Source organism: Chiloscyllium punctatum, chromosome 41 (genome assembly GCF_047496795.1).
Source record: "Chiloscyllium punctatum isolate Juve2018m chromosome 41, sChiPun1.3, whole genome shotgun sequence".
Lineage (NCBI taxonomy): Eukaryota > Metazoa > Chordata > Chondrichthyes > Orectolobiformes > Hemiscylliidae > Chiloscyllium > Chiloscyllium punctatum.
The window spans coordinates 17560272-17577960 of record NC_092779.1 but is presented as its reverse complement, the minus strand read 5'-3'; the positions used below and the strand labels follow the sequence as shown (position 1 = coordinate 17577960).

The window sequence follows — 17689 nt, the reverse complement described above, 5'->3', positions numbered from 1 at the left end:
GCGTAATAGTGGTATCTATGTCCACAATCTGATAGCCGGGCAGTTTGCTATGAACAATGATCTGTTTAAGATCATTGTTCGTAGGAAACTGCCCGGCTCTCAGGACAACTCCATACAACCCTGTCACGGTGGACACTGCAAGACGTGTCAGATTGTGGACATAGATACCACTATTACGCGTTGGAACACCTCCCACCTTGTACATGGCAGGTACTCGTGTGACTCAGCCAACGTTGTCTATCTTATACGTTGCAGACAAGGATGTCCGGAGGCATGGTACATTGGGGAAACCGAGCAAAGGCTATGACAACGGATGAATGGGCACCGCACAACAATCAACAGACAGGAGGGTTCCCTCCCAGTCGGGGAACACTTCAGTAGTCCAGGACATTCAGCCTCGGACCTTCGGGTGACCATCCTCCAAGGCGGACTTCGGGACAGGCAGCAGAGGAAAGTGGCCGGGCAGAGGCTGATAGCTAAGTTTGGTACCCATAGGGAGGGCCTCAACCGGGACCTTGGGTTCATGTCACATTACAGGTGATCACCATTGCACTACACACACACACAGATATTCCTACACACACACACACACTCTCACATATACACGGACACAGGTACACACAGACGCGCACACAGACACCCACACACACCCTTATAGACACACACACTCGCACACGCACCCCGTCACAGACCTAAGACACTCTACACTCACTACACACACACACACAACTTTCTCACACTCACTACCCCCACCCCAGACAGACAGACCCACACACACACACAAAGACCCACATGCACACATATATTTTGTGTGGTGAATTTGTACTTGCAGAGTTACATTGCACTTTGCTCAAAACTGCAAACATTCATGTAGAACTCTAAGCTCAAAAACTGCATGAATTTGTGTAAAACTCTGTTATCTCCTTTTTAGATTAGAATCAATCTAAACATCAGGTCATAGACAGAGAACACAGGGGGCCAACACCTTCAACATATTGTCGAGCTATCACCATTGTTAACAGCTAACCCGAGAATGCAACTTTTAAAAAAAGGTTTTGTGATTTACACATGAAAGAAGTGAAACTATCACTGTACTCTAATAGATGAAAGGCTTAACAGACATGTTTCAATGTATAATTTCAGTTACATCACACTGCAAATTTTTGCTATAAATTCTGTGTTACGATCGAGCCCTCCACTATCACCTGATGAAGGAGCGTCACTCCGAAAGCTAGTGTGCTTCCACTTAAACCTGTTGGACTATAACCTGGTGTTGTGTGATTTTTAACTTTGTACACCCCAGTCCAACATTGGCATCTCCAAACAGTGGACACAGCACTGATCCTTGTGGCGTACCGCTGGTCATAGTTCTCCAGTCTAAACAATAAGCCACTACCACCACCCTCTGTTTCCTACCATCAAGCCAATTTTGTAACCAATTGGCTAGCCCTTCCTGGATCCCATGTGATTTAACCAAACTAACCCGTCTACCATATCGAAGATCTGTTGAAGTCCACGTCTGTCTTCATTTATCTTGTTTGTCACCCCTTCAAAAAACTTAATCAAGTTTGTGAGACACAACTTCTCACACACAAAGCCATGGTGATTATCCCTAATCAATCCTTCTCTCTCCAAATGCATGTAGATCCTATCTCTCAGAATCCCCTCCAGCAACCTACTCACCGTTGATGTAAATCTCACCAATGTAGCACAGCATTAGCCACTCTCCAGTCTTCTGGCCCCTCACCAGTGACTATCAATTATATAAGTATCTGCTAGGGGCCTCGCAATCTCTTCCCTAGCTTCCCAAATGTCGTGGGATACACTTGATCAGGTCCTGGGTAATTAGCTGCCTTCACAATTTTTAAAACCTCCACCACCACCTCTTCTGTACTGTCAACTCTTTACCAGACATGACTATTTAATTCCTTGAGTTCCCTCGGTCCCAAGTCATTCTCCACAGTAAATACTGATGCAAAGTATTTGTTTAAGATCTTGCCCATCTCATGTGGTTCCGCACGTAGGTGGCCTTGTGATCTTTAAGCGGCCATGTAGTCTCCCTAGTTACTCTTTTGCCCTTAATATATTTATAGAATCGATTTGGATTTTCCTTAACCTTATCTGCCAAAGCTATCTCATGTCCCCTTTTTGTCCTCCTGATTTCCCTCTTAAGTATATTCCTACTGCCCTCGTACTCAAGGGATTCACTTGATCCCAGCTGTCTATACCTGACTTTTTCATGAAGAATATGGAATGAGTTCCTGGTGCTTCCACTCTCCATGAAGAAACCTACTGGAAACAGCGTGGAGGGACAGACTTAATCTGCACATGGAGAGGCAGAGATTAGTCCAGGACAGTCAGCATGGTTTTGATAAAGGGGAGGTCATGTCTGACCAACCAAAAATTGAATTTTTTAAAGATGTGACCAGGTGTGGAGATGAGGGCAATGCTTTTGATGTCTTCTAATTGGACTTCAGTAAGACTTTTATTAAGATCACAAATGGGAGACCGATAACAAAGGTAAGAGCCCATGGGATCCAAGGAAATTTGGCAAATTGGATCCACAATTGGCCGATTGGTCGGAAGCAGAAGGTGATGGTTCACCAGTGTTTTTCTGACTGGATGTATGTGTCTAGTGGAGTCCCACAAGGGTCAGTGTTGGGGCCCTTGCTGTCTCAGTTTATATAAAATATTTAGACTTGAATATAGAAGGAATAAAACTGTGGATGCTAAATATCTTTGTCTTAACAAAGACAGAAATTGTTGCTGAAAACCAGCAGCTCTGGCAGCATATGTGGGAAGAAAGCAGCATTCTGAATCACTGCACTCGAAACATTAACTCTGTTTCTCTGTCCACAGATGCTGCCAGACCTGCTGAGTTTCACCAGCAAGTTCTGTTTTTGATGTTGAATACAGAAAGGTTGATCAGCAAGTTCACTGACTGTACATAAATTGTTGGTACATAGTGAGGAGGATAGTTTTAGATTACAAGAGGTTGTAGACAGGCTGGTCAGATTGGCTGATCAGCTGTGAATGGATTTCCATTCGGATAAATGTGAGGTGATGCACTTGAGCAGGACAAACAAGGCGAGGGAATACATGGTGAACAATAGGGCCCTGGGAAGCACCAGTGATCAGTGGGAACTTGGTTAGCATGCCCACTGATCTGTTAAAGTTGGAGAAGAGGTTAAAAAGGATTATGATAATGATATACCTGTCTTTATTAGTTGACACATAGAATTTAAGAGCAGGGAGCTATTGCTGGAACTGCATACAACATTAGTTTGGCCACAGCTGGAGTACTGTGTGCAGTTCTGGAATCCATGTTATAAGAGGGATGTGATAGCCGTGGAGAGGGTGCAGAGGAGATTCACCAGGATGTTACCTGGGCTGGAAAGTTTCAATTACGGAGAGAGTTGTTGTGCTTAGATCAGAGGAGATTGAGAGGGGACATGATTGAGATGTATAAAATTATGAGAGACACAGATAGGGTAGACAGGAAGATACTTTCCCCCTTAATGAAGGGATCAGTGACCGGGGCATTGATTTAAGGGAAGGGGCAGAAGGTTTAGAGGAGATGCAAGGAAAAAAACTTTATCACCTGGAGGGTGGATCTCACTGCCTGTCAGGGTGGTATGGACAGAAACCCTCATAACATTTAAGTGTTTAGATGTGCAAACGTTTTGCCAAGGCATACAAGGCTATGGGCCAAGTGTTCAAAATGGGATTAGGTGATTGTTTTCGGTTGGCCAAGGGGTCTTTTTTTTCTGTGATGTAGATCTCTAATAACCTCCCAGCATTAATGAGAATACTGATATGGAGTTGGGTCAACATAAAAAGGCACTTGGATTGAGCTCATATTGTGCTGGTGTTCTGAATAAATCTTGCTGCTTCATTTCACGAGGCGGTTCCCAAATAGACTAGAAAAGGTTTGAGTTTTCATGATTATAACATTTGATAAAGTTGAATCACAAAAATCCCATGGAAAATGACAAAAAAAACCTCACGGAAAAACCAGCAAGACAACTTCACACTAACCACGTAAATGGGAATGTCGAGGGAGATTAATCAATCATTCACATTGTTGACAGTCACCATGCAAATTGTTGAAGCACTTTTTGCAGACTCACTTAGCTCACTTACCTGACTGACCTGGAATGCATATCAAAACAAACGAAGCAGCAAATTCTACCCAAATTGCAGCCCTCATCTTGTTTTCCAGGGCTGCCACATCACCTTTCTTGATCCTGACACCTCTCCTTCTGCACGATAGCTTCTGACAATTCCCTAGTGCTACTACATCCTACACCACCATATCTCCTAACTGCAACACTGTGGCTTGACAAAACATGCACAGTGCATTCATTTAAAGACTTTCATATGGGAAGCATTACTCCCAAAGCATTACTGAGTAAATTGGTACAGGATGGATGGGCCAGAAGACCACTTCTGTCCACCATTGACAGTCTGTCTGATGCCAGAATTGCAAATGGTCACCGTGAACTTGAGACTGCGATGGGGAGAGGGTTAAATTTGGGCAAGAGGGAATGGAATACAGGAGTACAAGGACAAGCAATTAGTCAGATCACAAGGGACCATAGGTATCTCTCTTCATTGGGGGAAGAAAAAGAGAGGGATAATGGGTTATATATAGCATGTGGGCTACTCTGGAAGCATGGGGCTATATGAGGAGGCAGCCCTCTCTGGAGACTGAACATATGCAGTTGGCTTAATTCTGCATTTCACTAACACCATCTACCCAATTCAGTTAATTAAGCCCTGTCCCAACCCTCAAACTGTAAAGGCAACTCCCCCAGTATTCCCAGCGTTTATCGGAGTTGTAACACACCACACCACAATAGAGGAAGGACATGATCACAGTAGAGAGGCTGTTGTCTGAACTGGAGGGAGTCTGCTATGAAGAGAGATTGGATAGACTGGGGTTGTTTTCCTTAGAGCAGAGAATACGGAGAGGGAAATCTGATTGCCATCTATAAGATTATTGTGGCATAAATAGGATTCATCCCTTAGAAGATGAATCAATAACCAGGGGGCATGGATTTAAGGGCAGGAGGTTTCGAGGGGATTTGAGGAATAATATTTTTCACTCAGAGGGTGGTACCTGGAACTCACAGCATGGTGGAAGCAGGAACAGTCATAACCTTTGAACTGCCATACAAACGGGCCAAGTGCTATAAAATGGGGCAGTTACAGGCACAATGGGCCGAAGGATCTCTCTGTGCTGTAAAAACTCCATGATTTGTTCTCTGGTCTCGTGCTCGGTTTGAAATTAAAAGTCTTGACAATATTTTTCCAAGTCAGTTGGAAATAAAAACTCTGTGGGTGGGAAAACTGGCCACCAATTCCCTTACAAGGCTGTTACGCATTGTTCTCAGCCTCTTTCAACAGAGTGGGGTTTTCAAATCCCCAAGCACCTCACAATGTGGTGAGAAGTTGCACGTGACGGTTATTCCTCAGGAAGTGCGTGTATTCTGAAAAGCCCCTTTTAAACAAAGCACTTTCATATTGACGATAATACTATGATTTAAGGCCTGGGGGAGGGGTGGGGTGGGGCAGGGGTGGGGAGGCGGGGGGGGGGAATGGTGGTTGATTACTAATTCATTTGAGGAAGGGGTCCTTCAGTAAAAGAGGATCATTACACCAAAGCTCCCTTTCAGTTCTCTGCAGCAAAGTGGGCACAACACAAAGCCACAATAATTTCTGTTTCAAACATGTGAATTCAGAATTGAGGAGACCATTAAATTTACTCATTCTCCTTTTCACAAATGAATCTTTGTTTCCAACCAAAATGATAATTCTCAATATGAAGACGTGCTACGTATCAAGAATGTTTTCGTAATGACTTTAATAAAACAGAGAGGCCATTAGTGGTACATTTTAACCAGATCTTGATACTGAAGTGAATGGCCCAGATAAAGCCAAATATTTGGCCGTGTAATACACTCTTATGAAAGATTTTCTCAGCTTTTTACAAATATCTTAGGGTTAATAGTAATAGTGATGATAATATAACAATGGAAACTTGTCACAGTCTCGTCAGTGAATCTCCAGAAGGAAGCAGGATTTAACTAGACCAAGGTCAGATTGTTCCTCTTTATTTTAGCATGTATATCCTAATTCTGCAACAAATCAATTGATCATTGTTCCACCTAATGCTGCTTCTGCTTTTTTTTAAAACTTCCAGACAGAAATGGAAACTTTACTTATGAACAGTAGAATCCCAACAGTGCGGAAGCAGGCCATTTGGCCCACCAAGTCCACACCAATCCTCTGAAGATCATCCCACCCAAACTCAACCCCTTGCCCTATCCCTGGGACCCTGCATTTCTCATGGCTAATCCACCTATCCCGCACATCCCTGAACTGCAGGAGGAAACTGGAGCACCTAGAGGAAACCCATGCAGACACGGGGACAGCATAGAACACAAGCACGATTTTCCAAGGATGGAATCGAACCCAGGTCACTGGTACTGTGATGCAGCAGTGCTAACCACTAAGCCACCATGCTGTCCAAATACCCAAGGCCAGACAAGTATAACATCCCATGGCCTTCCAGATTGTTTTATAACATATCTTCATATCTTGTATACATTGCAGCTCACATGAGGGAATGGTGGCATAGTGTTAAAATCACTGGACTAATAGCGCAGAGGCCTAGATTGACACTCTGGGGTTCAAATCCTAACTCGGCAGCCAGTGGAATTTAAATTCAATTAATAAATATAAAATTGGAAGGGACGATGACAAAATTCTGGTTCTCCAGTGCCCTTCCTTGGACTGGCTTATGTTAGATGCTAGATCCACAGCAATGTGTTGACTCTTAACTACACTCTGAAATGGCCCTAAGCAAGTCACTCAGGTCAAGAGAAGTTAGGAATGGGGAATAAATGTTGACCTTTAACCAAGAGCACACGCCGTAAAGAATAAACAGAAACCTCTTCCCCAGCCCATGGGATCTCCTGAGGAAAGATCTAAAAAAAACCCAGGCCATTTGGGGGTTAGGGAAATTCCTGTTCCACTTACACATTGAAACTGATTGCAACTGATTCCCCTGCAGTACCTATCCATTCTGTACACACAGATCATAAGGAGGTACTGGGAGGGAATGCATGAGAAACAGAGATAGAGATGGATAGATAAAGGGACAATGTTGTCAGACATTGAACTGTGTGAGTTATCTGGACCAGCAAAGGCCATTCATTACACGTACCTTAGCCATCTGCTGGTTCGTGCTGCCTTTAGCACCAAGGAACACCATCGCCAGAGCCGTTGATATACTTAATGGAGAAAAAAAGACATTCTCAGTTCTCTTCTCTTCACAGAGCTTCAGGCAGAGGTCAAGCGCAAAGCAATTGTTTGCAGCGGTCAGAACATCCATCACTAGAAAAGGAAGAGAAAATAATAATTTATGTCAAACTGGTCAGCACATCTATGCTCACTCAAACTTTACAGCAGCCCAATGGCAGTGATGAAGGTAGGGTCAGGGGTCTATGAAACACTATCCATGGCCTTCCCATGACTTTTCTGCCTGCTCTCTGAATTGCTTCTCATTGTACATTGGAAGGGAGCTGTCAGCTTACATTGGGGGGGGGGGGGGGGGGCGGGGGGCGGAGTCTGCCCAGCCTTCACAGTCCAATTAATCCAAAGGCTTCATTCCACTTCAGTTTGAGCCAGGCCGGCGAAGGGAGGTAGATGGCAGCGTTCACTGTGTGGGCATCTGCCAGGATAAGAAGTGGAGGGTGAACTCCTTTGTAGGTTAGTAGTGGTACCCTCCCCCACCCCCCGCCTCCATCGAACCCCAAGGTCATGGGTCATGCATGAGCACTTGAAATGTCAAAACATTCATGCTGGGAAGTGGGGTGAGATAGCTTGTTTGATGGGACGAAGGGCCTCTTCTATGTATATTGCTAACTTTAATGCTGTATCACCCTGGCCTCACACACCCAGCTCCAGCCACCAACCACCTCTCTTCCACTGTGGGGCTCTGTCCTCCATTCCCAGATGATATTCGGAACCGAGAGGGCTTGGTCATTTCCCCACCTTCAGGACTGGCTGTAATCCCACACACAGACTGCCAGTTGACCCTGGCAATGCCATGTCTACACAGTGGAGTGCCAGCCAGTCCCAATGGGGGTGGGATCTGCTCTCCTGATGGGGGTGGAGGTTTTGACCTTAGACCATTAAACGCTGCCAGCGGTGTAACATGCCCATGAGGATTCTGGCTACTGGCCGGGCAGGCAGCTAACCTTTCGATAAGGGGTATTCAGCGTTCAGTAAATTCCCACCCTCGGAACCTGCAATATTTGAAACAAACATTAGAGTCACTTTAGGAGTAGCTTTCAAGCCTGTCTCTTAGATGGTAACCTGGCAGAGCAGACACCCACTTGACCTATGTGACAATATCATCGATACCCTCCAGGACAAAGCCATTGGCGTGACTGGCATTATATCCACCACCTTAAACCTTCATGCCCTTCACCATCAGCACACCTTGGCTGCAGGGTGTACCATCTACAAAGCTCATTGGTGGTAAGTTGCTGCAATCATTCAATAGCACCTTCTGAACCCACAACCTCCACGAGCACAAGCATGGGCAGACCAGCACCTCCAAGTTCCCATCCAATCCACACACCATCCTGACTCGGAACTATGCTGTCTATCCATCACTGTCAATCGGGGTCACAATCCTGGAACACCCTCCCTATAAGCTTTTCGGAATGTGCATTAAACGCTGCTCCTGCCAGCAGCACCTACATCCTGTAAATCAATAAAAGGAAGGATTAAATAAATAGAATGAAATTGGCTCTCGAGAAATGATTACCAGAGTAGCACAATGGCCATTGTTGAAACTTACTGTCCATTTCCAACTTTTAAATATGTAGTAAGAAATCAAGATGAGGCCATAAGCACAGGCTCCAGGGTTGAAACAGAAGAAAAATAATTATTTGTTGGCAAAAAAGTTCAGATTGCAAGAATTTTAAGTTTTTAGAAAGAAGTAAGACTGGGAAAGTGTGCAGTTCCATGACTTAGTCAGTTAGATTTGCCAGCTATGAGATTTAGAGATGTAGGAGACAGACAAAGCATTCCCTTCTGCACTGACAATGTCCTCCAGTATCTGTTACCAGCTGCAGATCTCTCCTTATAGTCTGACTCCAGTTCGGCTCTTTGTCGGTCATCCAACACGGTGTGATGAATGAGCTGCAATGACCAAATTCAGGAACAAGCCATGGAACCTAAGCCAGTTCTGAGCACTCTCCTACCTCAGTGTAGGGTGTAAGGTAACACTGGTGTACGCCGTAGAATCTCCTTCAAAGACGCTTGGTATGAAAAGCACCCTTACCTGGCAGGTTTCACAACCAAGTGGAAGACAGCACATTTGCACGTAGAACCTATGTCTTATTTAACCTTTCGTTGTTCTAATTTTTTTTCAAGCTAGTTACAAGCTTCATGTTACGGTCTTTGTGGCTTTCTAGATGTTAATGGAAATACTGAGAGAGCTGAAATCCTTTGTGACATCAACTTGCATTTTATTGATATAAACATCTGGTGTTCGTTGGTGGTTTCCCATCGTTATTTTTGAATGCTGTCTTGATGTTTATAGTCAGCACAACTCTTCTGGCTCTGTTTCATTTCTAGTGTTGAGGGGCTGGGTGATAATGAGGTTGAGACACAGTTGAAAACAGAAAAACTGGCACCTGTCTCTGGTTGTACGGCACCAAATGGGCACAGCAGCAGTGGCTAATGTTGGAACCCATACCCCCCTGTCCCAGAGGGGGCCCAAATGCCATTGGACAACAACAGGGCTTACACTGTTAATGGTATGGCCCTGGGGAGTGCTGTCAAACAGAGAGACCTAATGGCTCAGGTACATGGTTCCTTGAAAGTGGTACCACAGGTAGACAAGAAGGTGTTCTGCTCACTTGCCTTCATTGCTCAGACCATCGGGTATCAGAGTTGGCATGTGATGTTGAGGTTGTACAGGATGTTGGTGAAGCTACTTTTGGAGTACTGTGTACAGTTCTGGCTGCCCTGATACAGGAAAGATCTTATCAAATTGGAAAAAGGTGCAGAAAAGATTTACCAGGATGTTACTGGGTCTGGGGCATTTGAGTTATAAGGAGAGACTGGATAGGCTGGGACATTTTTCCCTGGAGAGTAGAAGGTTGAGAACCTTCTCGAACCTTATAAAGGTGTATAAAATCATGAGGGGCAAAGATAAGTTGAATAGCAATGATCTCTTCCCTCAAGTGGGGAAGTTCAGAACTAGACGGCACAGGTTAAGGTGAGAGGAGAAAGAATTAAAAGGTACCCAAGGGGCAACGTTTTTACACCGAGGGTGGTTCGTACATGGAATGAACAACCAGAGGAAGTGGTGGATTAAGTACCGTAACAACATTTAAAAGACATTTGGACAGGTACATGAATAGGAAAGGTTTAGAGGGATATGGGCCAAACGCAGGCAAATGGGACTAGTTTAGTTTGGGAAAGCAGGCTGGGGTGGATGAGATGAACCAAAGGGTCTGTTTCTGTGCTGTATGACTCTATGTTCCCATTTTGTGTTGTCGACGCTGTGGGGCAGTGGCTTAAAACGGTTTCAGAGACCCCAGGCAGGCATCTGATTCAATTCTGGCTCGGTGAACTTTCGGTGCCCACTTGGGTTCTCAGATGGCAGCCAAAAGGCGTTTTTACAAAGGACCCAAAAAGTAATTACCATGCTGCCAGGAATTCTCCACGCAACTCCACCGATACATCAATCGTACCCGCTCACCATCCCACAATGCCTAGGGCTGCTGTCAGGACATGGTCAGCAAGGCAAGCAACTCAAGACTAGTTTCTACAGCTGCCCATCGAGTTACAGCAGATTGTCAACCACTCACCTCTCCTTAACATTAATGACACCAAGACCAAATTTCAGAGCACCCTTCTCCTACCCCAAAGTGCCAACAGAGCTCGAACTCACTTGCTCCTTAAAACCTTGATTTCAAAGTGGAAAGAGATTAAAGGAGGTGGAGGAAGAGAGTATGGCTTCTACAGCAGAGAAAGGATAATGCTGCCTAAGGCTATTAGCACTTGAAAGGGTTAACTGACATCACAAGATGAGCTCTGCCCATTGAGATGAAACAAGTGTTCTTCGGAGAAACAAACTGGTTCTCAGAGTGTCTTATGAATTGTTCGTGTGTGAGTCAGTCATTATTCTGAGTGTTAATGCATGTGACTAAAGTCAAACTCTTAAATTGAACCGACATAACGCAAGAAAACATCATGATTCACAGGTATACTCTAACTAGTGACTTATTAACATGTGATACACCTATTTCCTGTTCATCAATTTACATTCAACCTAAAAAAAAGCATGGATATCCTTCCCCACATGGTCACCCAGACTCTCACCAAGAGGAAGGATTGGTGGCAGTGAATCTACATGAGATAGCCAAGAAGGTACATGACATTGTAAAGATGACAGTACTTGGACCAAAAAGTTGCAAAAATAGCAAATTATTTTGGTTAACAAGTGAAGCTGTCCTTGCAGGTTACGACCTATCTAGAGATATGTTTGTGGTTATGCAATCTGAAGTGGCTTTTCCTTGTCAGTTCATCACATTGCCCACATAACTGTGTCACCGCCTTAGCTGAGTCGGCCCAGCAACATCTCGGTCACAACTGACAAGTTCCCAGCCACAGATGCACTCGCTCAATGTTGGACGATATTAGTTAGGTAGCAGACTATTCTGAAACATGTCTCTGTGTTTACTCAGCTCTGAAACTGCTTCCTCACGAACACTTTTTTTTAATTTCAAAAATATACTTTATTCATAAAATACTTTGATAATCTGTACAGCTTCCAACTTCATAGTCCTGGAACCCCGCACTGCCCGGTTCTACCTCCTTCCCAAGATCCACAAGCCTGACCACCCTGGCCAACCCATTGTCTCAGCATGCTCCTGCCCCACTGAACTCATCTCTACCTATCTCAACACTGTCCGATCCCCCCCTAGTCCAGGAAGTCCCCACATACGTTCAAGACACCACCCACGCCCTCCACCTCCTCCAAGACTTCTGTTTCCCCAGCCCCCAATGCCTCATCTTCACCATGGATATCCAATCCCTCTACACCTCCATCCGCCATGACCAGGGCCTCCAAGCCCTCCATTTTTTCCTCTCCAGACGTCCCCAACAGTACCCTTCCACCGACACTCTCATTCATTTGGCCGAACTGGTCCTCACCCTTAACAATTGCTCCTTCTAATCCTCCCACTTCCTCCAGACCAAAGGGGTAGCCATGGGCACACGTATGGGCCCCAGCTATGCCTGTCTCTTTGTTGGCTAAGTAGAACAGTCAATCTTCCGTAATTACACCGGCACCACTCCACACCTCTTCCTCAACTACATTGATGACTGCATTGGTGCCATCTCATGCTCCCATGAGCAGGTTGAGCAATTCATCAACTTCACCAACACATTCCACCCTGACCTTAAATTTACCTGGACCATCTCTGACACCTCACTCCCCTTCCTGGACCTCTCCATCTCCATTAGTGACGACCGACTTGACACTGACATTTTTTACAAACCCACCGACTCCCACAGCTACCTGGATTACACCTCTTCCCACCCTACCTCTTGCAAAAATGCCATCCCATATTCCCAATTCCTCCACCTCCGCCGGATCTGCTCCCAGGAGGACCAGTCCCACCACAGAACACACCAGATGGCCTCATTCTTTAGAGACCGCAATTTCCCTTCCTACGTGGTTAAAGATGTCCTCCAATGCATCTCGTCCACATCCCGCACCTCCGCCCTCAGACCCCACCCCTCCAACCGTAACAAGGACAGAAGCCCCCTTGGTGCTCACTTTCCACCCTACCAACCTTCGCATAAACCAAATCATCTGCCGACATTTCCGCCACCTCCAAACAGACCCCACTACCAGGGATATATTTCCCTCCCCACCCCTTTCCGCCTTCCACAAAGACCGTTCCCTCCGTGACTACCTGGTCAGGTCCATGCCCCCCTACAACCTACCCTCCCATCTTGGTACCTTCCCCTGCCACCGCAGGAACTGCAAAACCTGCGCCCACACCTCCTCCCTCACCTCCATCCCAGGCCCTAAAGGAGCCTTCCACATCCATCGAAGTTTTAGCTGCACATCCACTAATATAATTTATTGCATCTGTTGCTCCCGATGCGGTCACCTCTACATTGAGGAGACTGGACACCTCCCAGCAGAGCGCTTTAGGGAACATCTCCAGGACACCCGCACCAATCAACCACACTGCCCCGTGGCCCATCATTTCAACTCCCCCTCCCACTCTGCCGAGGACATGGAGGTCCTGGGCCTCCTTCACCGCCACTCCCTCACCACCAGACGCCTGGAGGAAGAACGCCTCGTCTTCCGCCTCGGAACACTTCAACCCCAGGGCATCAATGTGGACTTCAACAGTTTCCTCATTTCCCCTTCCCCCCCCCTCACCCTAGTTCCAAACTTCCAGCTCAGCACTGTCCCCATGACATGTCCTACCTGCCTAACTTCTTTTCCACCTATCCACTCCACCCTCTCCTCCTTGACCTATCACCTTCATCTCCTCCCCCACTCACCCATTGTACTCCATGCTACTTTCTCCCCACCCCCACCCTCGTCTAGCTTAACTCTCCACGCTTCAGGCTCTCTGCCTTTATTCCTGAAGGGCTTTTGCCCGAAACATCAATTTTGCTGCTCCTCAGATGCTGACTGAACTGCTGTGCTCTTCCAGCACCACTAATCCAAAATCTGGTTTCCAGCATCTGCAGTCATTGTTTTTACCCAGTTGGACATGCCATACATATGTAAACATTCCATTTGTTTCCATACCGAAACAGAGTAATCATTCCTATTTACAGGTCTGTACGATTACATTTTGTGCTGAGGCGTCAGCGGAGCCCAAATGACTGCGTGGGCCCCCTGTTCTTCTTTAGGCAGGCCGATCTTACACGGTGGTCTTTCCCCATCGCGCCTTGGCGGCAGCTGCCCCAAGCTTCAGTGCGTCCCTCAACACGTAGTCCTGGACCTTGGAATGTGCCAGTCTGCAACACTGTCGGGGTCAACTCCTTCAGCTGGAAGATCAACAGGTTTCGGACCGCCCAGAGAGCGTCCTTCACCGAGTTGATGATCCTCCAGGCACAGTTGATGTTCGTCTCGGTGTGTGTCCCAGGGAACAGGCCGTAGAGCACGGAGTCCCGAACACAGTAAGGTACCAGTGCTAGAATGTGTGGATCCAGTTGGTGGGATTTTGGGGACAATCAGCATACACTGCCTTTTGAACCACTTCTTGGCAAGTCTGGTGCCACCGAAGACCTTGCCATATTATTTCTGAGCAAAAAGCCACGGAACCCCAGTTGTCGGGTGTGTGTGTGTGTGTGTGTGTGTGCATGTGTGTGTGTGTGTGTGTGTGTGTGTGTGTGTAGTTGGGGGGGGGGACTGAAGCCTGGCTGGACCATTTTCATCCGCTCCCACTGATCCACATTCACAAACCCGAGAGCAGCCATTGGATCAGCACGGCTTACGCATATTGGCATCTCTTTGTACATCCTGGAAACTTATTGTGCATTAAGGACACTCATGGTGTTTTGGACAAAGAGGCTTATTTTCATTGCAATAAAAATGGATGAATAATTGTTAAAATGTTGTTGGTTCTGAACTTTGGCCTTTCAATGAGTCCCTGCTAAAGCTGATTGTTATAATTCAGGATGACCAACTCATGTGAGCATCTCGTAAAAAGCACATCCTACAACATAAGGTCACACTGTGTCCATATTGGGAGCTTCTTACCATAGCCTCCTCCTGTACTGTTAATCCTGCATCCCTCAGAGCAGATATAAACAGGGTGGACGCCCTGAAACCCTTAAAACATACTTGTCTCTCTGAAAAGAGGAGCGAGGCAAAGTTATCCTCTGTCAAGCCTTCTATTTGATGGCATCATCAGTGACGTGGCTGTCGAGACTGTGTAGGACAACCACAAAGGTCTCTGGCTTTAGGCTTTTCTTCAAGATGGTGGGACATTCCTTTCTGCAGCTGCTGGTGCCTTGCTCAAATAATTATCCAGTGCCACAGTGGACTCTGTTCATCATCCTCAACAACAAAGTAAGACCCGAGGTTACAAATGCCTGGTGCTCCAACTCTGTGAGGTCTAATCCCTGTGTCACAGCAAGTGTACACCCCTTTTCTTTTTATCAAAGTGACTCACACAACCACACGGGGAATGTTATTGGGTGAACTTGGATTGTAGATCACAATTTTCAGTTCTGATTTCAAGCCACAGGTCACTCGCAAGAATGAATGCTGAGGTTCCAGCTCTTCAGAAAATAAAGATAACTTCCAAAAACAAGATCAGGACAACATCCAGGCTTATGCTGACAAGCAGCAAGTAAGATTTCCATCATCCACATACCAGGAAATGACCATCCCTGATCAGAGACAATCCAACCAACGCCCCCTTGATGTTCAAAGGTGTTATCATCACTGAACCTCCCACTAATAGCATCCTGGGAGTTACCACTGACCAGAAACTCAATTGGATTTGCCACAGTAACGCAGCGGCTACAAGAGCAGGTCTTGAGTGAGGAATACAATGGCGAGCAACTCACCTCCTGACTCCCCAAAACCTACAAGGCACAAGTCAGGAGTGTGATGGAATATTCCCCACTTGCCTGGAGGAGTGCAGCTCCAACAGTACTCAAGAAGCATGAGGTCATTCAGCTAACTTGATGAGCTCCACATCCACGAACATCCACTCCCTCCACCACTGACGCTCAGCAGTGTGTAATATCTACAATATGTACTGCAGAAATTCGCCAAAGATCCTCAGACAAACCCATGACCGCTTCCACCTACAAGGAAAAGGGTCCATGGGAGCACTGCCACCTGCAAGTTCCCCTCCAATCCATTCACTGCCCTGACTTGGAAGTATGGAGAAAGTGAGAGCTACCGATACTGGAGATCAGAGTCGAAAAGTGTGGCGCTGGAAAAGCGCAGCAGGTCAGGCAGCATCTGAGGAGAAGGAGAATCTACATTTCGGGCATGAATGTGGAGGAGGAAAGGATAATGCGCAGTATCCCAAGATTAGTAGGGTGGAAAGTAAGGACCTTGGGACCCTATCCTTGTTGCAGTTGGAGGGGTGGGGTTCAAGGGGAGAGATGCAGGAAGTTGAGGAGTTGGAAATACATCAGTCATTCCTTCACTGTTGCTAGGTCAACATCCTGGAATTCCCTCCCTAACAACATCCTGGGTCAACCTGTACCACATTGACTGCAGCAGTTCAAGAAGGTAGTTCACCAGCACCAACAATGGACAGGCAATTATGCCCGAAACGTTGATTCTCCTTCTCCTTTGATGCTGCCTGACCTGCTGCGCTTTTCCAGCAACACATTTTTAAGCTTTGATCCCCAGCATCTGCAGTCCTCACTTTCTCCTAGGCAATAAATGCTAGCCAGCCAGCGACGCCCACATCCCACACCTGAATAAAGAACAACATACAGTTATTGGTTCACCATACATGCTATTGAAGGCAAGAAATGAATTCCCATGGGGCATTTCAAATGAAAAGATAAGCTGCACCAAATCACATCAAAAACAACAGAGAAACCGACTCGAGAAATCTTACAGCAATCTTGGTCTAATACTCCACAGGCAAATAGCAATAATTGGGGAAAACCAGATCAGATCTACACTTAAGCACGACTGCTTTAGACAATGCTAATAGAGTGAGACCTGTCAAGGTCAACTAACTATAAATCAGGAGTCTCAGGAAAACAATCAAATCAGCTTTATCATTCAGATAGCCCAGCACAATGCACAATAATGTGACCTCCCCTTACTAAACACCAAATTTTGTTCATGGAAGCTACTTGTAGTTGCATTGAAAAAAACCTTTAAATGTTCCTCGCCAGTTGTGAAATGCTTTCTTAAAGTTCTTGAAGCAACATTTTCTATATATTATAAATAATGTGGATGTGCACAGAGTTAAACATAGTTCAGTATATAGGTAGCCATACACACACACACACACACACACACACACACACACACACACACATACACACAAACACACACACAGACCTCTCTCTCTCTCACTCACACTCTCTCGCTCACACATACATACAAAATTAGTTAGGTTCCATGGTTTTATCAGGGGCTCAGGCAACACTGAAGTGAAAGGGAGGAGCGTGCAATCTGCTCCCAAGGTAAAGCACCTTTCTCAGTCCAGCTTGTGGGTCAAGGAGGAATAGGAGTGTTCACAGGAGTGTTCCTCCTCTACCACCGAATCTTCTTCTCCTCACGGCTAACCTCCTCCATCGCTGACCGCTGACCCTCGGGCAAGCCCAGGCACAAGCCATCTCCTCCCAACCACAATCCTGCCCCAACCCCATCCAAACCCCCCTCACCCATCACAGCCCCCAACCCATCACCACACCCTCCACATCACAGCCTCCCTCCCCCATCAAAAGCCCCCTTCTGTATCACAGACCACCTGCCCCATCATAAAACCTAACCCATCGCAGCAACTCCTCCCCATAGTAGCCCCTCTGCCCCATCCCCATCCCATCACATAACCCGCTCCCCATCATACACCCCCCTTCCCCATTGAAGCACCCCTCCCCAATCGCAGCCCCTTCCCCATCACAGACCCCCTCC

The 17689-nt window shown here is 46.2% G+C and overlaps 1 protein-coding gene across 8 annotated transcripts in view; it reads right to left on the bottom strand.

Annotated features, from left to right (window-relative positions):
* Positions 1-17689, bottom strand: part of LOC140464888 (serpin B6-like) — a 56954-nt gene that overhangs the window by 16210 nt on the left and 23055 nt on the right. For all 8 annotated transcript variants that reach the window (XM_072560471.1, XM_072560470.1, XM_072560469.1 and 5 more), the window contains one exon: positions 7232-7401. In XM_072560471.1, coding sequence (XP_072416572.1) covers positions 7232-7399 — 168 coding nt within the window. In that variant the 5' untranslated portion in view covers positions 7400-7401. The remainder of the gene's footprint in view (positions 1-7231; positions 7402-17689) is intronic.